Below are 23,798 nucleotides of genomic sequence, written 5' to 3'. Positions count from 1 at the left end.
ACTGCAACAACATGTAAAACCTTCGTGCACCAAAGTAACACAATCAAGAGTGAAAGGCAACCCATCCAATGGGGGAAAATGTCTTCAAATCATAGATCTGATGAGTGGTTAATATCCAGAATACATAAAGAACACTTAAAACTCAACAGTCACAGCAACAACAAAAAAAAACCTGATTTTTTATTATTTTTTATAATCTTTTTAAACGTTTATTCATTTTTGAGAGACAGAGACAGAGCACGAGCTGGGGAGGGGCAGAGAGAGGGGGAGACACAGAATCCGAAGCAGGCTCCAGGCTCCGAGCTGTCAGTACAAAGCCCAACATGGGGCTCGAACCCACGAACCGTGAGATCATGACCTGAGCTGAAGTCGGATGCTCAACCGACTGAGCCACTCAGGTGCCCCAAACAACCCAATTTTTAAAATGGGCAAAAACCCTGAATAGGTATTGTTCCAGAGATGAACACAAATGACCAAGAAACACATGAAAAGATGTTCAACATCACTAATCACTGGAGAAATGGAAATCCAAACCACGATGGGATAAGGATGCTACCTTACACCATCAGGGTGGCTACTATCAAAAGAAAGAAAGAAAGAAAGAAAGAAAGAAAGAAAGAAAGAAAGAAAGAAAGGTCAGAACATAAGTGTTGGCGAGAATGTGGAGAAATAGGAATCCTTTTTACACTGTTGGTAGAAATGTAAAATAGAGCATCTGCTGTGGAACACAGTATGGTGGTTCCTCAAAATATTAAAACAAAATTGCCATACGACCCTGGCATTCCACTTCTGGGTATCTACCCAAAAGAACCGAGAGCAGGGACTCTCTCCATGACCATGTTCTTAGCAGCATTGTCTATAATAGCCAGAAGGCTGAAGAAATCGAAATACCTACCTGTCAACAGAAAGAAGGATAAACAAAATGTGGTCTGTACATACGATAGAATATTATTCAGCCTGAAACATGGAGGAAATGCTGACATCTGCTTCAACATGGATGAACCTTGAGGATGTTATGCTAACGAAATAAGCCAGTCTCACCAAAGAGCAAACACTGGATGATTCCACTTAGATGAGATACTTAGAGCAGTCAAACTCCTAGAGACAAGAAGTACAAAGGTGCTTGCCCAGGGCTGGGGGAAGGCGGGAACAGGGGCTTAGTGACCAATGGGTATAGAGTTTCTGTTTTGCAGATGGATGGTGGGGCGCCTGGGTGGCTCAGTCGGTTAAGCGTCAGACTTCAGCCCAGGTCATGATCTCATGGTTCATGGGTTCAAGCCCTGCCTCAGACTCTATGCTGACTGTGCAGAGCCTGTTTGGGATTCTCTCTCTCCTCTCCATCTCTCTCTCGCTCGCTCTCTCTCTCTCCTCTCCAAAAAAAAAAAAAAAAAAGACCTGAGATTAAGAGTCAGACAACTGGAGCACGTGGGTGGCTCAATCGGTTAAGCGTCCAACTTGAGCTCAGGTCATGATCTCATGGGTCGTGGGTTCGAGCCCCACATCGGGCTCTGTGCTGACAGCTCAGAGCCTGGAGCCTGCTTCGGATTCTGTGTTTCCCCCCTCTCGTCCCCTCCCCCACTTGCTCACGTGCGTGTGCTTTCTCTCAAAAATATAAACGTTTAAAAAAAAAACCACATTATCTTGAAAAAAAAGTGGTTAAGGTGGTCAGTCAGTTTTATGTTATGTGTATTTCACCACAATGAAAAGAATTAAAAAATTGAGAACTTACAAAAACGGAATTATGAATGATTTCTTTCTTTCCACTTTTCCATAGTTTCCCAACGAGCTGCAAATAAATACAATCGGGAAAAAAATAAACTTTTGTTTGAAAGGAAACGTGTCAGGCCCCTTTCACCTAAACATCTGTGCCGGCCACCCGAGTCTGAGCCCCACCGCTGCCAGGCCTGCTGGGCCGAGGGCTTTCCATCAGCTTTCTCTACCTGACACCAACATTTGGTTTCCATTCCCGGCTCTTCACATCATTCTTGGAGATCAGCTCCCGCTGGTTTCAGGTCCAGCGGAAAGAAAGCGGCTCTTGGGAGGGTCAGCTTGCATCTGGTGGGGGTGGATTTGGCTCGGCCAGTGGCAAGCTGTCTTGCCCAGACACCCCCCAGCCCCCAGAGCCCATCCATCCTGCAGACTACCCACCCACTGTCAGCAGGGCAGGTGAATTTCCTGGCGCGCTGTAACCCAAGCCCCTCTCCGCTCCCCATGGGCACGGCCAGGCTCTGCTATTAATCTCGGGGCAGATCCTATATCGAAAGCTGAGACAGCTGTCCCCACGTGCAGCTGCCCCAGGCCAGCAGGCAGACAATTTCCAGCACTGCTGCCTCCCTGCCAACGGCCAAGGCTGAAAATTGGGTTTTTCCTGCCAAACCCCTTGCTCGTGCAACTGCCTGGACCCTCACGCCGCATCGGGGTCCGCCGGGTTCCCTGTTCGCTCTTTGGTTCATCCCGGGTTAGAACGCAGTCCTCTGCTCCCGAGCTCAAGTGACTTGGACTCCTTAGCCCGAGAAGTCAACACGCTGGTGTCCCCAGTGGTGTCCTGCTGCCGTCGGATCAATAAGGGATTGTTTTAGCTCACGTTCTATGCTGGATCCTGGCTTACTCGCCATGGAAGACAAAGCCTTCTAAGATGGGGCTGTTGACCCTGAGCCCAGCTGCAGAACAAGTATGTGAAACAAGAAGAAAGCAAGCCAGGACGAGACCAGGGGAAAAGCTGCTCGTGGCAGACACACAGTCCAGAACGCAGCACCACCCGCTCCAGGGGCCACTCCACGCCGGATTGCAAGGGTGACACGGCCGACTCCAATGGCTCGTTTAACGCTTCCCGTGGAACTGGCTGTGATAGGTCCCATCTCACAGATGTGCAAACTGATGCAGGTCAACAGCAACTTGCCCATGGCCAGAGGGGGAGCCAAGTTTCTGACCTAATTTGCCTGACTCCAAAGTCCTGAGTGTTAGGGCCCACCCAGCACGGTCCAACTTGGCTGAGTCTTTACGAAGTGACCTGCCCGCCTACGCCCGCCCAGCATGAACTTACTTGGCTTTATCACCTACTTCCAGCTCTATGTCAGCAGATGCCAGGGACACAGTGAGAACGAAGGCACATAATCCCAGACCTCCCCTCCCCCAGGAGTGTCCCTGCTAGGGTGTCTCAAGATCCCAAGCACTCACAATTTTGACCCTCTGTATTCTCTGGGACACAGCTGTGACTCAGCCCTAGCTGTGCCTGTGATTCTCCCCACAAGCACATCAACAGGCTCAGAAGGACCAGAATCAGAATCACCCTACACAGCCAGCCCCAAGCCATACAAGGCAAACTGGACATCTAACTCCCGTCTACGGTGGGTGCAGCTTGCATCTGTCGCTAAGAGAGTCATGCTTGTCTCAAACACTGCCTTCTCTCCCTCAGGGATGCTTTGGGTCACCTGAGGTTCTGAGGGAACACCATCTACCTGGGACATTTGTGTGGAAGGACACACACACACACACACACACACACACACACACACTGGGAGACCCTAGGACTCTCTACCTCAAAACCTCAGAGAACCACCTGAAAAACCATTAAAATATATATAGTTTTTTAATGCATGAAGGTAACTGGATATAAAACCAACATGCCCCAAATCAACAGCTTTCCTATTTGCCAGACATAAACATTTATAAATGTCAAGGAACAAAAAGAACTCATTCACGATCGCAATGAAAACTATAAGACGCCTAAGAATAAACATAAGAAGATCTAGATAAATGGAGCCGTAGACCTCGTTCCTGAAAAAAATGCACAATATCATAAACGTCAAATTCTATGAATCCGCCAACACAACCTAGATCAAAATCCCAGCAGCATGTTGTACATAACTAGAAAAAATGGTTATAAAATTCACCCCAAAGGAAAAAAAAAAAGCCCAAGAACAGTGAAGAATATTTTTGATGATACAGATGAACAGTGAAGGAGGAAGGTGCTCTATCAGCTAACAAGACACACAATAAGGATACAGTGATTAAAATGGTGTGGTTTGGGCACCGGATCAGATTAAGAGTTCAGAAAAAGAGCTGCGTATACCGGGAAATTTAGTATATGATAAAAGTGGTATTTTGAATTGTTAAGAAAGGGTGGATTATTCAACAGAAGCATAAGGGGAGGTTTGGAGGAAAAACTAAAATCAAATCCCGAACTCACAGCCTACATAAAACCTTGGGGTGGGGAAGGCTGTGCCCTTATGATGACTCTTCATGCAAGGTTGAGTCTTAACAGGCTTTTGATGCCCCAAGCCACTTTCAGTATTAACACTGTTTGAAATCCAGGATTAACCGAACTCTCCAAGGACCCAAATATCTGGTGTGCCTTTCCCTCTTCATTTCTGCTTGTGTAGTGGGCTAAATAATGACCCCCCCAAAGATGTCCTCATCCTAAGCCCTGCGAATATGTTATCTTACACGGTTAAAGGGACTTGGCAGGTTCTTGAGGTGGGGAGATGATCCTGGATAATCCAGTGGGCCCAACCTAATCACAAGGGTCCTTATAAGATGAAAATCAGAGTCAGAGAGGCAGGAAATGTTGGAAAGAGAGGGTGGAGGGTGCCCTTTGAAGACAGAGGAAGGACCTACCCGTCACGTAATGCAGGCAACCCCCAGAAGCTGGAAAAAGCAAGGAAATGGATGCTCCCCTGGAGCCTCCAGGAGGACCAGTCCTTCGAAGCTCTTTCAGCCCAGTGAGACCCATTTCGGACTTCTGACTCGAGAAATATAAGATAATAAATCTGGTATTGTTTCAAGCCACAGTGTTTGCGGTCATTTGTTAACAGCAGCAACAGAAAGCTAATACAGCCTGCAAAGCATTAGTCCTTTTGCGGGATACTCTCTGCAAGAACCTAGAGATACGGCCCCAAACAAGACAGACGCATCCTCCGCCCTCCAAAGACTCACGGTCTCAGTGTAGACAACTATTAACTAATTACCAACCAATTAAGTAGATGGACTGAGAGTTATCGTGAGCTCCTAGGTATGAGGGCAAGCCCCAAGGGCATTTAACAGAAAGGCCTGGCCTTTCTTCTGGGGACAGCAAAAGGTTCCCTGAAGATGTGATGCTTAAGCGCAGCTCCGAGCTTTGCGCGATTGTTAGTTAGGCCAAGAGATGCAGAGATGCTGAGAGCAGGAAGCAGTCTGAGGTCAAAGGCAGCTGGCGGGGAGCAGAGGACTCAGAGAGACAAGGAGCAGGTGAAGGGGTCTCTCCCCTAAGCTCAGCTGTGTCTCCAGGAAGGCACACGTATGTGTTCCAAGCTCCGGAATGAAGAGATTCAGGGTCCGAGCTTACTGTCGTCGTCAGCCATGGGACACAAGACAGAAAGAGCCTGGAAAACCCCAGAGAGGCCCGGGATTCCATCACTGCAGAAACGGCGGGTGCCCAGGCAGGCCGAGCCTCCTCGGAACCGGAGTCAGCCCGTGTGGCCGAATCAATCACAGAGGCAGGCGCAGGAAGAGGAAAAGTGCTGATTCCCCAAATAAGCCCTTCCAGGGCGGCAGGAATGACAAAAATGTCAGATGCCAGAGGCAACGGGCCTGGGCGCAGACAGCCGGAGCCAAATCAGAAGGAAACTGTCACTTTCTGCGCACAGGCTTCCCGAGCTAGCCGGGTGCATGCAGGCTCTGGCGCCTCCGGGGCCCCACAGGGCGGGCAAGGTCAGCGGCCAGCCTGCATGGGCCTGGCTCCAGAGCTGCTCCCCAGGGAGAGATGGAACTCTAAGCCTTTCACGGTGGCTCCAAGCAGGGCAGACCCGCTGCTGGGCCTCCTGAGTGGCAGGAACTGGGGGGGGGGGGGGGGGGGGGGCCTCGGCAAATGCCACACAGTCCCTGCTCTTCCATAACAAGGAACAAGGAAGGGGGCAGGGGACCAGATATGTGCAAACAGAAACATAAAATGTTTGGGCTGCAAGCTGCAGCCAGTCACGGGTACAAGTAACACGCACACACACACGTACACAGAGCAAACACCCAACTTCCCGCAAGCACTGGTGAACCCCCATTCTTGCTCAGAGAGGTCGAAGTCGTCCGGTGGGGCCCTCGTTCCGGGGGGCAGGAACGCGCTGCATTACAACTAGTCTGCACCTTTAACAAACACACTTCCTTGTTTGATCTCACCCAATCCTATCAGTTTCATGTTACTCTGGAGGCACCGAGTCAATGAAAAGAAGGGCCGGCCCGGCTGTGTGTCCCCCAGCCAATCGTGACAGGTCCAAAGAAGCCCTGTCCCCCAATCTGGGGGCCTAACACGGTCTCAATCTCCAGGACAGGAAACTCATCAGAATCTCGGGGCCCTTACGAGCATCTCAGGGCCCCCAGACCCTCCAACGTGCTCCCCCATCATGTCCTGGGGGCAACCCTGTATGCTCAAGCCCCCAAGTGGCTGGTGGGTTCAGCTGCGAGTGTGGACCAGCCCCCACCCCTCACTCAAGGCGTTGAAAACCCAAGCAGCGTCCTCAGGGATATGGGAAACGACAGGACCCTTGCTCCTGTACTGCCCCGGCTCCCCAGCAGCACCAGGGCAGGCCACTGCAGGGTGGGGTCAGAAATGCCCCTGGTGATATTGCTTAAGACCAGCTCCCAAAGGGCAAAAGGCACTGTAAACCGCCGAGGCATTAACCTTGACCCACTAGGCCAGCGTTTCCAGAGCATGTCGTCTGGAACACCATCCAACCAAAACTCTCCCCAGAAAAGGAGTCGGTAGCCTCGGTGTCCGTGAAACCGCATTTTCCAAGCTTTGCAAGGCGCACTGGCACCCTGCTCAGTCTGCGAAAGCCTTTATCATCGCTCGAGGTCGCAAAGAGTGTTTACTAGATATTGTCCTAAGCGCTTTATTAACGTTAGCTCATGTAAGCCCCGAACGACAGGATGAAATAAAGGAAGATCAGCCCCCTTTTGCAGATGAGGAGAGAGGTCAGGTGACTCGATCAGGGCCACCCAGCGCCAGGATTCACACCCTCCTTCTTTATTAGGGAAACTCTCCAGCTTGGTTCGCAAGCACTTCCCAAACTGTTTCTTGTGACTCCCATTAACATCCGACAGAATGAGCTCCGGAAATGTCACTACGGGGCACCGGGGAGCCGGCAAAGGTCAGCTGGCAAAGGTCAGCTTTCCACAGTCCACACAGCACTCTGGAGGCAGCCGAGGGGTGAGGCAGAGGGAGAGGCGGAGGAGGTGGGGTCCTGCCTCTCTACACCCCACCCCATCCCGAGCGTTACAGAATTAACCTGGACTGGGTCCAGCTCCTTTCAAGGTGGTCTCGTACAGGCCCCCGAAGAAACATCCATCCACGCCCTGGTTTCTGGGAGGCAAGAAAAAGGAAGACCGGGCAGGAGAGGCTGGGGACCTTGGACTCCTCAGCGAGAACAGTGTGCCTTGTGTCTACTTCCTTAGGATCGGCTGCAGGATTCCCAAAAATCCTCTAACTTAGTTATTGTTCCTCTCTTCGCTGCCCCAGGCGGAGCTGGTCAGGCTCCAGTTCATACACTCTCGAAGCGGCAATGAAGTGTTGGCCGGTTCAAGCCAAGAGAAGCCTGGAGTAGTGTTCTGATTGCCATAGGAATTGTTTCTCTGGGAATGGATGTTAAAATAACAGACAAGCTGGGGGTGGGGAGAGGAGAGGAGAGCGAGACTCAGAAAACCCTGGGGCCTCAGGAAAAATCTTCACCGGATATTTACATAGAGGCCATTCCGTGTGATTTTCAGGAAAAGTCCCCCTTCTGCACCCATTTCTACTTCAAAGGAAGAAGCGGGACCCCCTCAAGCTGATGGCCTCCGTGGCTCCTTTCAATGTGGCTTCCAGAGCTGACCTGCTCTGGGCACAAAGGGCAGACCTCCTTCCTGGACCCCTGAGCACGACAGACCTGCAGGAGGGCAGAGGTCACGGCCTCAGTTTCCCAGAGGAGAGAGGTCAAGGCCTTTGTTCTTTCATTCGCTCAACAGGCAGCCACTGAATCCTGACGCGTGCAAGCGTCACGAAAACCCCGTGGAGGAAAAACACGCAAGTAGTTTATTAAAACGGAAGGTGCGTGAACGGCACGCTTTGCCGCCTTTTCAAAGCCGAGAAAAGACTGTGATCCTTGCCACGTTTTAAGGAGCAAAGCAGCCGGCCCGCAACATCCCCGGGCCCCGAGCAGGGCCGGGAGCCCTGGTCATCAACCTGCCCCGGCCTGTCAGCGGCCCACCAAGCGGCCAGGAGCTGCCGACACGGTCTGTTAGCTGGCTCCCCTCCCGCCAGCAAAGCTAGCACAAGGGCCACCGTAACCATGTTTAGACATAAAACCCAAGCTCCTCAGGGTGGCAGGAAGGAGGCTTTGCACTCAGGCTCCAAAGGCCTGGCCCTTCCAGCCCTTCTGAACGCACCTGCACTCACCATATAAAACCACAGTCCCGCCTCCCAGCCTTCACACGGCTCTTTCGTCCGCCCAAAATGCCCTCCCCTGTCATTGCCAAGAAGACTCCTATTCATCCTACAAGACCCACTTCGGGGCGCCTGGGTGGCTCAGTGAGTTAAGCATCTGACTCTTGGTTTCAGCTCAGGTCATGGTCTCATGGTTCATGAGTTCAAGCCCCACGTCAGGCTCTGTGCTGCCAGTGGGGAGCCTGCTTGGGATTCTCCCTCTCCCTCTCCCTCTCTCTCTCTCTCTGCCCCTACCACGTCTCTCTCTCTCTCTCTCTCTCTCTCTCAAAATAAGCTTTATGAAGTAAACACCATAATCATCCCATTTTACAGAGGACAAAACTGAGGCACAAAGATGCCCACACTTACACACGCCCAAACTCCCCTAGACAAGTGATCGCTCCTACGGCCCTTGCCTGCCCGTCACACTCCGCACACACCCACGAGGTAGCAAATACCACCCTCGCTCTGGGGTCTGAGCGCCACCAGTTTCTGAGCTCATCAAGGGCAGAGGCCCGGCCGATCACCGATCACCCCGCAGCCTCCAGCACCAAGCACGCAAAACAGTAACTTCCTGAAGGTAAAGCACCAGGGTCCCTGTGATCCAGTCACAGATTCAAGGCCTCCCGGATGTGATCATTCATTCCCCAGAGTGCCAGCACCGCCCCCCCGGCAGTGTGCCCCTGCCCCCACATTTCAGTCCCCAGCTCCAGCCCACCTACAGGGCTCAGTGATGGTCAGGTGGTTGAATGCCCGGTTAGGTAAGTTCACACTCCCAAGGAGGTGGGGGTGGGTGGGCAGGGCCGGCTTGTGCATCCAGGTCCCAGGTGGACTGGCCAGGGCCCCGCTAGGGAGGAAACAGGGAGGAGAAATGATTCCATCCACAGGGAAGGAAAGCGGGAAGTGAGTTCTCAGGGTGAAAACCACAATCACAGATCCAAGAGGCACAGAGAGCTGCCCACAGAGCGGGGAGGTCAGTCCGGGAAAGCTTCCCGAAGGAAAGGCCTTTGTGGCTGCCCCATAATAGAATGGAGTAAGGTCTGGGGGAGGCGTTTGGGTTAAAGAGGGGACACACCAAGCACTTCACCTAGGCTGAAACCAGAAAGGGACTTCAGAGTCAGAGGCGGGAGGGCCAGGCATGGGAATGGGGGGGAGCGGGGAAAGCAAAGAGACTCCCACACTCCCCCAGGGCAGGGGGTCTCCCAGGCAGGTCTTAACACAGAGGGGCTGTGGAATCAATTTTCTGAGTCTTGGCAAGCACTTTTTTTTTATGAACTCGATAGAATACAATAAAAAAGAGAATACCACATATGGTAACGGTAAGCATTATTCTGCGAAACTTGTTTCAGACGTACGTTTCAGGCGAGTGCGCACACATAAGCAAGGGGACTCGGTCACCACAGGAAAGGTATTTCTTGTTATCGGTCGTGATGAAAGAATCTCAAAAAACACTATTCTCCATGCAGGGCTTCCTGAACCTGGCTGCACGAAAAACCCCTGGGGAGGCCACTGAAATCCAGATCTCCAGGCCCCAGATTGTCCGAGTCATGGATAGGTCTGGATGGCTGATCCTTTTACCTCCTCAGTTCATCATGATCGGCCAGTCACTGCCCTGTGGTTTAGCGGACGCGACACCCGAAACATGGGAGCAAGACCGTCGAAACAACTTTGGAGCACAGGCAAGAGGAAAATGCGGGGCCCCTCACTCCAAAAGATGGGGAACACATGCCAGGAAAGGTACGACATTACAAAGCTTTTTCTCTTTCTTCTCGGGCCTCTCTCACAGGTGGGTGACGTCCCCTCGGCACCTACAGTCTAACGGGGGATGAAGAGGTCCAGCAGGGAAGATACTAGAAGGGAACGCGTGGACACAGACAGCTTAACTCTGTCATTGTGATGGAGCCTTCTGGAATGGGGACATGCGGGGAAAGGCCATCTAATTCTGAAGAACTGGGGACGTACCCGTGGAAACTCGCTCTGTACCTCGCCAGAGGTAACGTTTACACAGACCTGTCTTGAACCTAAACAACGGGAGCCCCACCCTGGGCACTGTGCTTTCCGGGGCCTGCATCTGGCCTGCCTCCGGCCACACCCCTCCCCACAGGGCAAGGAGGCTGTGGGCCCAAAGGGACATCGTCCCCAAAACCACAGGCACCCTCGCAGACCAAGCGCAGGTACCTGGGGCCTGGGATTCCCTCCCCCACAGCTAGACACACTTGGGCATGAAGTGTGGCCAAGTGGCGGTTGGTAGGACAGGGTGAGAGGTCCTGGGCTAGACTCAAGTGCCCACAGTGGGTGCGTGAGGCCGCACCAGGGGCAAGGTGTCGGGCGGAACAAGGAGAGAAGTGAAAGGTGGATCTCCCCGAACCGCTGAATTCCAGCATAAAACTCAAGGAGGCTAAGAGTTCTAAATATGAGCCTCACCCCCATCCCCAGGTCATTGGGAGGGTAGGTCTGTCAAGGTCGATAACACAACAGATTTTATTTAACAGTTTGTAAGCTTGATTTACGACTTATAAATACTTACACATATGGTGTGAGGGCTTTCATCAGCGCCCCGCAAACGCGAGGGGTGGGCCAGGCTTGCGGGTGGCGTAGGCCAGGGAAGTCCCCTCACATCCCCACAGGGCCACTTTGTCCCAGAATCACTAAATTGGCTCTTCAAAATGTACCCCAAAGGGGGCGCCTGGGTGGCTCAGTCAGTTAAATGTCTGACTTCACCTCAGGTCATGATCACGCGGTTCGTGGGTTCGAGCCCCATGTTGGGCTCTGTGCTGACAGCTTGGAACCTGGAGCCCGCTTCGGATTCTGCGTCTCCCTCTCTCTCTGTCCCTCCCCTGCTCATGCTCGCGCTCTCTCCATCTCTCTTTGTCCCTCCCCTGCTCATGCTCTCTCTCTCAAAAGTAAATAAACATTAAAAAAATTAAAACAGGGGCGCCTGGGTGGCTCAGTCGGTTGAGCGTCTGACTTCAACTCAGGTCATGATCTCGCAGTCTGTGGGTTCAAGCCCCGTGTCGGGCTCTGTGCTGACAGTTCAGAGCCTGGAGCCCGCTTCGGATTCTGTGTCTCCCTCTCTCTCTGCCCCTCCCCCGCTCATGCTCTGTCTCTCTCTCTCTCTCTCTCTCTGTCAAAAAAATAAACATTAAAAAAATTAAAACAAACAAACAAAATGTATCCCAAGAAAAAAACTGTTCATTGGGAGGCAAAATGGTATAATTCCTTTGGCAGGAAGTTTGACGCTATCAGAAGTATGCACACATTCACCCTTTAACCCAGAAAACCCACTTGTAAAAACACATCCTAAAGATGCATTTGCAGGCGTCCAGGGGGGCTCAGTTGGTTAAGCATCCGGCTCTTGATTTCGGCTCAGGTCATGATCTCACGGTTCGTGAGCTCGAGCCCCGCATGGGGCTCTATGCTGACAGTGTGGAGCCTGCTTGGGATTCTCTCTTTCCTCTCTCTCTCTCTCTCTCTCTGCTAACCCACTTGCTCTCTCTCTCAAAATAAATCAGCTTTTTAAAAAAGATCCATTTGCAAAAATACAAAACGAATGACGCACAATGACATGTAACAGGGCGTTACATGCGACACAAAGGATCAGAACAACACAATGTCTACCAGTAAAGGGCAAAGTGAATAAGCGACGTGATCCACACAGTGCAGAACTATGGAGCTGTAAACATGAATGCAGGAGGGCAGCCTGGGTGGCTCAGTCGGTTGAGTGTCTGACCCCGGCTCAGGTCAGGATCTCGCAGTTCACGAGTTCGGGCCCCATGTCGGGCTCTGTGCTGACAGCTCCGAGCCTGGAGGCTGCTTCGGATTCTGTGTCTCTGTCTCTCTCTGCCCCTCCCCTGTTCACGCTGTCTCTGTCTCAAGAATAAATAAACATTAAAAACGAATTTACAAAAAAAAAATTTCAAAATATGACTATCTACATATAGTAGAGAAGGGGGAAATCACACAAGTATTCCAGTAATTAAATGAAAAAGCCACGTCAGCATTAAAATAGGATACATCTGGGGGGCGCCTGGGTGGCTCAGTCAGTTGAGCGTCTGACTTCAGCTCAGGTCCTGATCTCACAGTTCGTGAGTTCGAGCCCCACGTCAGCCTCTCCACTCTCAGCGCAGAGCCTGCTTTAGATCCTCCGTCCCCCTCTCTCTCTGCACCTCCCCCACTGGGGTGCACACACACTCTTTCTCTCAAAAATAATGCAGCCCTTAACGAACGGTGATGAAGACAACGGTTATCAAAACCTGCTAACATCACAAGAGAAAAAGAAACTACCAGATGGTGTGTGATTCTTAACACAATTGTTGACGGAAGAATACTACACAACCAAAGAGGTAATTTGGCCCAAACAATAATAATAAGGAAGAGAAGGAGACAGAACCAAAATCTACTCAAGCTTCTGTTTAATTTCCAATATTCTGGAAATACCGAGGACAGAGGAATGTGGTAACAGGCACCATGAGGATATAATCGACAAAATCCCGAACAAGGAGAGGCGCCTGGGTGGCTCAGTCTGTTGAGCATCTGACTCTGGATTCTGGCTCAGGTTATGATCCCAGGGACATAGGACCGAGCCCCACACCGGGCTCCGCGCTGGGTGTTGGGAGCCTTCTTGAGATTTTCTCCCCCGCCCCTCTCTCTCTCTCTCTCTCTCTGTCCCTCCCCCATACACGTGCCCTTGCTCACATGTGTGTGCACGAGCGTGCGCTCTCTCACTCTCTCTCTCAACAAAATCCTGAACAAGGAAACCTCGACCAGGCCTGGTTTCTTCAAGAAATAAATTGCAGAGAGAAGAAAAGAAACCTGCAGACAGTGGTTATTTTGGTGAATGTCGAACACCCGGATTTCCAGGGAAAAAAAAAAGTCACGTCCTCCTGTATTAGCCTGGGGCACCATCGCAAAATACATCCTAGAGAGAGTGGCTTAAATGTTTCTTTCTCACAGATATGGAGGCTGGCAAGTCCAGGACGAAAGTGCCGGCAGATTCAGTTCCTGGTGAGAGCCTCTTCCAGGCTGGCAGGAAGGCTGCCCGTTCACTGTGTCTTCACGTGGCAGAGAGAAAGAGAGAGAGTGTGTGTGTGCGCGCGCGCTCTGCTCTCTCTCTTCCTTTTCTTTCTTTTTTAAAAAAATGTTTTAATGTTTATTTATTTCAGAGAGACAGAGAGACAGAGCGTGAGCAGTGGAGGGTCAGAGAGAGAGGGAGACACAGAATCCGAAGCAGAAGCCAGGCTCTGAGCTATCAGCCCAGAGCCTGATGTGGGGCTCAAACCCATGAACCGCGAGATCATGACCAGAGCCCAAGTCAGACGCTCAACCGACTGAACCACCCAGGCGCCACTCCCTTCCCTTTCTTATAAGGACAGGAGTGCCATCATGGGGACCCCAACCTCATGACTTCATCTAAACCTAATTACTTTCAGAAGGCCTACCTCCAAATGCCATCATATTGAGGACAGGGCTTCACCATAGGAATTTTGAGGGGACAAAAATACTCAGTTCGTAACACCCCCTGATTGATATGACATGACATGACATGACATGACATGACATGACATGACATACTGGACCAACTATGAAGCACTCTTGCCTCCCCCCCAAAAAGAGATCCTAAATATAATCAAACCTTTACATCTAATCTCCAATACAGAACAAACACAGGCAGTAGAAGATCAAATCAATGACACCACTTGGAAGCAATCAGCCAAATCTGGAACATGGGCGCCTACAGGACAACCGGCCTTCTGACAAGTCAATGGCTTGAGGGGGAAAAGCATTCTTGTAAAGGAGAGAGGACTTTCCTACAGTGAGAGACTAAAAAGGCACAAGAACCACAGCAGGCCATGAGTAGATCCGGATCTGAACAAACTAACAATAAAGAAACACTTTCTGGACAATTGGAGAGAATCTGAATGTGGATTGGATTTGGGCTCCAATAAGAAGAAGGAACAGTAATACGAATAAGGAATGACTGTAAGTCTGTTAAACGTTGGCATGGTAGTGTATACAGAATATTACAAGTAAAATGGACGTGAGCCTGGGATTTGCTTTCAAATGCCCCAAGGGCATTTGATCTCAGGGTGGTGAGTTCAAGTCACACATTGGGCATGGAGCCTACTTAAAAAAAAAAAAACAAAAAAAACTGTAAAATGCTTCACACACCCAAACAGAATGTGTGTGTGTGTGCGTGTGTGTGTGTGTGTGTGTGTGTGTGTGTGTGTGTGTTGGGCGGGAAGAAGGGAACCGGGTAAGTGTGGCAAAATGCAACAGTTAACAAAGCCCAGTGAGGGTACACAGGGACTTATTTTGCTGCCTACTTGTGTATAGGTTCGACAGCTTCCACAGAAAAAAATTTTAGATATCATATTTTTATTTTCATGTATTGTTTTCTCTTTTTTGAGGGAGAGAGAGAGAAAGAGTAGGGGAGGGGGCAGAGGGAGAGAGAGAGAATCCCAAGCAGGCTCCATGCTGTCACCGCAAAGCCCTATGCAGGGCTTGATCCCACAACCCTAGGATCACGGCCTGAGCCAAAATCAAGAGCCGGGCGCTCAACAGACTGAGCCACCCAGGCGCCCCTAAATACCATATTTTTAAATGTCCCCCAATTCAAAATGTTCAAGTTCAGAGAGAACAGAGGTTCCAGCTGGGTGTGATTTTGTCCCCTAGGGGACATCTGGCCGGGTCAGGAGACGTTTTTCGGTTGTTCGAGTTGGGGGCAAGGCTATGCTCCTGGTGTTCAGTGGGGAGAGGCCAGGACATCCTGCGACACGCAGGACGGCTGCACGACAAGGTTACCCGGTCCACAGTGTCAAGGGTACCAAGGTTGAGAGACCTTGAGACAGACATATGCAGAATATTCTAGGTGCTCATGGGAGGGCACCGCAAGCAAATCAAACAGCAGATGCAAGGAAACAGAAATAACTAATACGATGTAGCTGGTATAGAGGACAAAAGATGGGCTTTAAAAAGTCAGACTTTAGGAGCATCTGGGTGGCGCAGTCGGTTAAGTAAGTGTCCCCCTCGGTTCCAGCTCAGATCACGATCTCACAGTTCGTGGGTTTGAGCCCCACATCGGGCTCTCTGCCGACAGTGCAGAGCCTGCTTGGGATTCTCTCTCCCTCTCTCTCTGCCCCTCCCCTGCTTGTTCTCTCTCTCTCTCTCTCTCAAATAAATAAACTTAAAAACATTGATTTGAAGGCAGCCTTTATACGTGACATCGGAGACGGTGGGTTTTATCATAAAGGCCAAGGCTGCCCAATACATCACACCTGCCTCCACTTTCCTGCCCCACAGCCACGGTGACATCACTCAGTTGTCATGGTCCTCTTCACAGAGCCCAGACTCCACCTCGGAATCCTCCTTAACCCACTGGCCGGGGCAGCTCCTACTAGTCACTAAGAGTTGACCTAAGAACTGAAACCTGTCTGTCAAGCTGAGGCAGGAGATGGTGGGCGACCAAAGGGCTTTACAGAGGAGAGCAAGAGAAAGGTCCATCGGGCAGCGGCACGGAAGAGGAAGACAGATCCTTGTAGAACTAAAACGGGCCCCACCAGGCAGTGGCTAAGTTGGTCACGGACGATGCCACACAGCCTCGCCATCACAGGGCTGGCCACACACAGCCAGTTCCTGGGCAGAGAGACAGGAAGCCCCGATGCCAGACCCCGTCACCACTACTGAGGCGCAGTAACGTCGCTAACGCAGATGGACAGCCCTCCTGACCCTCCAGAAGAAGGCTCGAGGATCCTCCGGGCAGGGAGGGGCGCGCCTTTCTAGGCAGCTGGGAGGGAGGGTCAAGGGGACAGGAAGTTGGAGGTCGGAAGGCCACAAAGATGGGACAAGTGGTCAGGCTAAGAGAAGACGGAGTGAGCAAAGGAGGGCTCAGCCGCATGAGTGAGGGGTGGGGTGGAAGAACCTGAGTCCAGAATTTATGATACCGAGACACCGAGGTGTGAGGTTCCTGCGGGGAACTCAGAGGCCGGCAAGGCCAAGGATAGCGGCTAAGGTGAAGGGGGGGGGGGGGGGAGAGGCTTAGAGTAACATGGGGCATTGGTGAGTCACATCTGGACATCCGGGTGCCCAGAATTGTGGCAGAATGGGGGAGAGGAGGGGAGTGGGGCAGCCTCGAGGGGTGTGGGGAGAAGGACGGCCTCACGCAGGTAAAGCCACGAGGATGAAACAGGCCGTCAGCCAGTATCCGCGTCATTAAAGGCGTGACCAGGAGGGGTGCCTGGGTGGCTCCGTCGGTCAAGTGTCCGACTTCAGCTCAGGTCATGATCTCGCGGTTTGTGGGTTTGAGCCCCGCGTCAAGCTCTGTGCCGACAGCTCGGAGCCTGGAGCCTGCTTCGGATTCTGCGTCTCTCTCTCTCTCTCTCTCTCTCAAAAATAAATAAAGATTTTAAAAAATTTTTTTTTATAAAAGGTGTGACCTGGAGCGACAGCACCCCGAACGCTGGATGACCCACAGGAGCAGCCGCTCGGCAGGGCTGGAGGGTGAGGGGCGGCCCACGGCACAGGGGCCAGGGGGCCAGAGGACAAAGGCCTGCACGCGTGGCTGAGCAGCTCCGACTCTCTTCCTGACCGAGGTGGGGACGGCCGAGTGCGGTCAGGTCTGTTCTGCAAACCCAGCCTCTGAGCACCCTTCCTGCTCTTGGCGCCTCGCACACGCGGCCTCCCGGCGAGCCTCACGCCCTGAGTCCTGTCTCCATGCTGTCCTCATCGTGCAGACCGGGACACGGGCTAGGGCAGGTTCAGTAACACGCACAAGTCCGTATCGTGAATTAGGGGCAGAGCCCCTAGGGGACGGGCCACGGCCCCTGGACCTGGACCTGCCCTGGGCCTTGCACTTGACAGGACCCCGCTCTGGCCTCCTCTGGCCGTGGCCCTCCCGCCGGACGACAAGGCTGTGGGACCAAGAGGGTGTGCCCATCCGGGCCATCCTCCGGGACAGACCCCGCAGCCTGTATGCCCACTTCTAGACCACGGGTGTGGAGTGAACTTGTAGGACACGCAGCTCGAAGGGCCCATAAGGCCCCTCACTCCATTTCCGGAACAGAATTCTATGGCATCTATGAATTCCTCATTGACCTGGCTTTCCAGGTCATTGAGAAGGTACACTCACCGAGGGTGGCGGACAGAACCCACTTACGGAGCATCCGTTAGCCTGAGTCATAGCATGTAGACATGTGGCCTTACGGCACCTGGGCTCCATTTGCTCTCACGCCTCGGGCCCTACACAGGGGGAAGTGGTTTCTGGAATGCGCGTTCTTCTTCAGGGGAGAAGCCAAAAACAACTTTGTCTTTTGTCCCCTGCCCCACGAACCCACTCTCTGGACGCATTCATTCCTTCCTCTGCTGAAATCTGGGCACATCCCACATCTCCTCTGGTTTCTCCTAGTCAGAAGAACACATCCACACCAAGAATCAGTATTAAAGCTTTTTATCTTTAACCAAATTCAAACGTCTCCCTCCACTAGATGCACAACACAGATAGGCCGTGGGGCCCTCCTCTGGTCTCATCCTTGTGTCCTGATCATTCGCAGCTGCTCTGGCCCCTTTAGGGTCGGATATAGAAGGGAGAAGGAGACAAGGGACAAGACCCCCCAGTAAACATCTGTGGCAGAGGAGGGAGGGAGGGAAGGAGGGAAAGAGAAAGGGGAGTGAGCGAAACTTGCATGCTTTAAAGAGTTTCACAAATGTATTCTACTTACGAGGGTAGAATCAAAAACGGGGGGGGGGGGCATTGGGGGCTCAGTTCTTTTATTTTTAAGTTTTATTAAGTTTTTTTTAAGTTTATTTATTTATTTTGAGAGGGAGAGAGAGAAAGAGAGAGAGAGCATGAGCCAGGAAGAGGCAAAGAGAAAGAATCCCAAGCAGGCTCTGTACTGAGAGCGGAGAGCCCGATGCGGGGCTCGAACTCATGAGCTGTGAGATCAGGACCCGAGCCGGTCAGACCCTTGACGCCCTGAGCCATCCAGGCGCCCCGGGGGCTCAGTTCTTAGTGCGGCCCTGCACGTCCACGGGTGCCGCAGTTCCCTTCAGCTTTCATTTGGCAACTGAACGGCTCTCTGGCCAGCAAAAACCATTGGTGGCCCATATGCAGGGTTGCTGGATTCTTCGGGAAACAGCCCTCTGAGGAAGTCGGGTCCTCTTCGTTTTTGCCAAAGTTGCTTCCACAGAGGGGTCCACCCTGGGCTTCTGACAGAGGTGACCGGAGCAGAGCACCCCGGTTTGGGCAAGATGCCCCCAGCACATGTCAGACCCAGACAGGCCCAGGCCCAGAAGGGTAGGCGCAGCAATCTGCTGCGCACGCACGCCCAACAAGGAAAACACAGACCACATCCAAAACTCGGATGCCAACAGGAGCAATACCATGAACTGAAGGGAGACTATTTGTCAGAAACAGCTCTGTCACTTGGCCCGTAGGCTGAGACCAAGCCACTGTCAACACACATACGGAGGCAAAGCGGAGGCCAAGGCTGCGAAGGGTGCCGTGCCAAACGTCGTCTCCAAGCCCTCTGCTTCTGGGGCTCTTGAATTTCAAGGACGCAGGCCACCTGTGACTGATCGCTCACGAGACCCAGGAACGTACGACACCATCCAGCTCAAGCACACCATGCCCACGCGGGACTTTGCATAGCGGAGCTCAGTGGCGCTCTGGACATCAATCTCCAGCATCTGGAACCTGCCCCGAGCCTCCTTAACACCTCCTAGTATCCTATTTAGGAATCCATTTTCCACAGCTTCATCCAGATCCTTCCTGAACCTAATTATACCTTCTCCCGGCTCCCATCCTGGTAGAAAGAGTTCTGGAAGATTACCACAATTGTTTGGGCCTCTTTTTATTTACGCTAAAACAGTCCCTTCCAAGTTTCTGTGGCGGTCCCCAAGTCGCACCCCACCAAACGCCAGAGCATCCGTCCCCATCCACTCACTTCCTTCAAGGACTTCACCTCTGGCTCTTCTCAGCATGCATGTTTCACCGTGCGGAAGCTTTTCTTTTCTTTTTCTTTTTCTTCCCACACTTTTTAATTGCAAAAATAACACAGGAATGTATGCTCCTTGTAAGAGATGCAAACAGGACACCGGGACACCAAGGGAGAAAATGGAAGCCCACCCACCTTCCACCCCTGCCCTCCGACCTCTGGACTCTCCCGATAGGTAACTGTAGGAAATGTTTGCCTATGGATTTTTTTCTGGGCATACATCCCCATAAACCAGAATGTTTTTTCATAAATGAGATCATGTTATACAGATCACTCTACAACTTGAAAAGCTTGTTTTTTTCAGACTATCCTCATATGCGGGGGATGAGTGCAGAGCCCACACTACTGTGGGTGTCTGGAGAATAATACTAATAGAAGCCATGGGTAAGTATTTCCAAACAAAATGAGGGAAATAAAATTGTATGCAAAGTTTTCCAGAAGCACTTTGTGTGTGTGTGTGTGTGTGTGTGTGTGTGTGTGTGTGTGCTTTCCTGAGTCTCACCTTACCCAGCCATTAAGCATACAGCCTGCCCGGCACAAAACATCCCTGCCTCCCCGGTGCTATATAAGACATTCATTTCCAGGATTCATCTTGATAGTTCTCCGGGGTTTGGTAAATAAATATCACACAGAAGTCGCTGGGACCTGTCTCTTGCCTTCCTCCATAACAATAAGCAGAGTGGTGCGGTAGAAAGGACAAGATTGGGAGAAAGCAGACAGAAGGTCAGTCCTGAGTTGCCACTAACTTGGGGACCTCCCCCTGGATCTCCATTTCCTCACCCGAAGGAAAGATAACGCTGTAAATAGGTACCCCTGGAGGGGGTTTAGGATCCAAAGACACGGAAGATACGAATGCACGTTGTGTGCTCTAGAGAGCCATCACAACTCTGTGAGTTGTAATTATTAAATGAGGAAATGCTGAATTCGACTGAGCTGCGCAAACGGGCATTTGGCAACTTTTACTTGCGTGCTCACGCGTTTTCTGGGGGAATTCAACCTCGCGGTGAGCAGACGCTGCCCTAACCGTCTCGGGGGTGGCCAGGGCGCCACCTGCCGGCAGAGGAGGAAGCCACCGGTGCGTCCCGGCGCTTCGGGTTCGGTGACCTGGCTCCTTCTCCGGCCCCGCAGCGGATCCGTCCAATCGGAGCCCGGTTCCACGTCCCCAGGTGACTGGGTGGTGCGCAGCAGAGGCTCCTTCGCGGTCCCGGCCCCCAGGACGGGACGGAATCGTGCCCCCCCCCCCCCCGCCGCCTGCCCCCGGTATCCCTGGGCAGCAAGCAAGAGAGGCGGGAGACCGGACGCTCGGCCTTGGCAACCCGGGAACCTGCTCCCCAACACAAAGCCGCGACCGCGCAGGTGAGCGCGGCGGAGCCACGTGATCCGGTAAACATCCAGGGACTGAGCCACGCAGCCCCAGCGGGCCACGGTCGCTCCCTCCGCGCGCCTCCCCACCCCACCCCCCACCCCCGCAGGTTTCGGCCACCTCTCCTCGGAGCCGGGAGCCGAAGGGGCGAAGGTTGGGGGAGCAAAGAAAGGAAGAGAGAAGGTGGGCGCGGCCAGAGACCACCGCAGTCCCGACCCCGCGCCCCCCCCCCCGCCCGCCCTGGCCCCGGCCCAGGCCGCCCAAGCCCCCAGTCCCCGACCGCCCCGCGTCCCCAGCCCACCGCCCAGCTCTCCATCCCCCCCACCCTCCACCGCCCGGCGCCCTCCGCCGGCCAGCCTCTCGTCTCCAGCCCCGAGCCCCCGACCGCCCCGCGTCCCCAGCGCTCGCCCCCCAGGCCCCGCCGTCGCCGCGCTACTCACCGGCGGCTCCCGTAGCCGCTGCCGGGGGAGCCGGCGCCCGGCTCGGGGTAGCCGTGCTGCTGCAGGGCTGCGGCCGGGAAGGGGTACAGGAAGCCGGTGGCCAGCGCCGACCCGCAGAGGCAGCAGCACGCCCAGGGCAGGAGGAGAGCCAGCTTCATCTTGCGCGGCCGCCCGCGGGGACCCGGAGCCCGGGCGGCAGGACAGGCGGGAGCGCACCCGCGGCCGGACCGAACCCGCGGCCCCCGCCGGGAGCAGAGCGAGCGAGCCGGCGAGCGAGCGGAGCCCGGGTGCGAGTTGGAAGTTTCTGGGGGGCGCCCACGCCTCTCCAGGGCCGCCTTTTCAAATTCGGCGAGGTGGGCTCAGCGCCGTCAAAGGGGGCGTGGGGCTTTTTCATTAACCCTCGGCGGTCCGGGGCCGAGGAGGCGGCAGTGGCTGCAGAGCTGGGGGTCCGGGGGGTGGGGGGGAGCCGCGTGCCCGGAAAGCCAGACGTCGCGCCTGCGTCCTCGCGCACGCAGTCTAGAACCTTCCCAACCGAGCCCTCTTCGGGTCCGCAAACGCTCGTGGGATCCCCGCTCCATGCCTGGCAATTTCACCTGGGCGATTTTAATCCCCACAACGTTGCCCTCGGTATTAGATGCCACCATTCCCATTTTTTAGAGGCGGAAACAGAGGCCCAAAAGAGTTAAGCCGGAAAAAGAGCACGCTCTTGGTCTAGGGCCCTTTGGACAAAACTACTTCACGCCCAAGCTTCCTTAGACTCTTCTCCCTTTTCACCTCCACCCTCTACCTTGCCAACTCTCTCTCTCTCCAAGGTGAGCTGTAGCCAGGAATGAGGAAAGCCCTGGACTTGGGGGTGAGAAGTTGTCCTTGGAATCACCGATTCATGAGGCATCAGATCTGGAAAGTAGCTTCACGGGAGGGGAGATCGGATTACAATCCCACCTTTTACAGATGGGCATGCCGAGTCCCAGATCCCACACTGAGCCCAGGGGCCGCCTGGCCCCAAGTTGATCTTTTCTGGGCTGCAAGATCTCCAGAGCGCTGTACCTCAAGCAGGGGACAGGTGGGGCCCAAAATCTAGGCTGCGCCCCCTCTCCCCAGATTGAGTCTTTCTAATTCTCCCTGAAGCACCCTAGGGGCTGACAGAGGCCCCAAAGCTGCCTCTTGGCCCCCCTAACTAAGAGCTCCTAGTCTGTAAAATGCCCCGAGGTCTGGAGAGAAGCCATCCAATATGGAAGTGCTTAATGGGCTGCAGTACATTTTGTAAGAGAATTCTGGAATTGTTTTTAGGGGAATACAGGAAGATGCCGTTGGGGATGTGAATAGAAAGGCCCAAGGGGCGCCTGGGTGGCGCAGTCGGTTAAGCATCTGACTTCAGCCAGGTCACGATCTCGCAGTCCGTGAGTTCGAGCCCCGCGTCGGGCTCTGGACTGATGGCTCAGAGCCTGGAGCCTGTTTCCGATTCTGTGTCTCCCTCTCTCTCTGCCCCTCCGCCGTTCATGCTCTGTCTCTCTCTGTCCCAAAAATAAATAAATGTTGAAAAAAAAAATTAAAAAAAAAAAAAAAGAAAGGCCCACTCCCGCGGCTTCTGTCCTCTTCTTCACATATCCCATATGTATCCTTTTGAGTACCTATCCCCAAACATATCCAACCCGCTTCACCTTCTCCCCAAACTACCCATCTTTCTCCACTCGGCTCTCTCACATCCTGCTGAGGCCTCGTCAGTGGACTTCCCAAGTCCCGAGTCTCTGACCAGGACTCAGGTTGGATACAGTCCATCTCAGAGTGGGCAGTGCATAATGGGAAATGTCACTTGGACCTAGAACTACTTCCTTCAACTTGCCCTCCATCCCTCTCTCAAGGCCTAAAAGATTTGGAGAGTTTGGGTTATCAGGGGATTTTCAGGGCCTCCCCAAAAGGAATCTGAACTGTGGTCCCTGGGCAGTTGGCTAACACCCAGTAAGTGGTGAGGTCATTCCCCGCCCCCCAGGAATTTGTAAGCATTCTGTCTTCTTCCTTCCTCTCCTTTACTTGCATAATGAGACCTCAAAGACCAGAGAAATTCCATGTAGCTATAAATTAGCTTTATGCTGCAGGCGTGACATGAAGGGAACAAGATTTTTTTTTTAAGGATTTCGTTTTTATCTTAAAGTCATTTGTCCAGTGCTACAGGCTGCACCCAGACAAGAGAGGTGCAGAGAGAAAAGAGGGGATAACACTATTCTGTACACCTCAGGATTCGTTCAGGATGGAAAGCTTTAGGAAAAGAATTAATTCATCCCGGCAACTTCAGGACTGAGACAGTTGTCTCAGTTTGGTCCTCCGTTTCATATGTAGGACAGTAAGTTCATTCTGGCCCCACGAACGTGACCAGGAAGCTTCTGTGTGTTCAGCACCATGCTGTGCACAGTGAGGGCTGGTAGAGAAGCAAATAATATGGTTGTCACCCTCACGGTGCCTGCACTACTCTTCAGGAAGGCATTAAAATGGCAAAAGGCAGGGGCACCGGGGTGGCTCAGTCGGTTAAGCGTCCAACTCTAGATTTCGGCTCAGGTTGTGATCTCGTGGTATGTGAGTTC

The 23,798-nt window shown here is 53.0% G+C and overlaps 1 protein-coding gene across 2 annotated transcripts in view; it reads right to left on the bottom strand.

Moving 5' to 3' along the window:
* Window positions 1-21,635, bottom strand: part of COL26A1 (collagen type XXVI alpha 1 chain) — a 164,298-nt gene extending 142,663 nt beyond the window's left edge. Inside the window, exon 1 of one of the 2 annotated variants that reach the window (XM_043559775.1) lies at window positions 21,220-21,635. In XM_043559775.1, coding sequence (XP_043415710.1) covers window positions 21,220-21,377 — 158 coding nt within the window. In that variant the 5' untranslated portion in view covers window positions 21,378-21,635. The remainder of the gene's footprint in view (window positions 1-21,219) is intronic. The other variant, XM_043559776.1, reaches the window with a different exon arrangement.
* Window positions 21,636-23,798: the final 2,163 nt, after the last annotated feature.

The sequence above is a fragment of the Prionailurus bengalensis genome, chromosome E3 (genome assembly GCF_016509475.1).
Source record: "Prionailurus bengalensis isolate Pbe53 chromosome E3, Fcat_Pben_1.1_paternal_pri, whole genome shotgun sequence".
In the NCBI taxonomy this organism is placed as follows: Eukaryota; Metazoa; Chordata; class Mammalia; order Carnivora; family Felidae; genus Prionailurus; species Prionailurus bengalensis.
The sequence above is the reverse complement of the archived record's forward strand: the minus strand, read 5'-3'. Positions and strand labels throughout refer to the sequence as shown.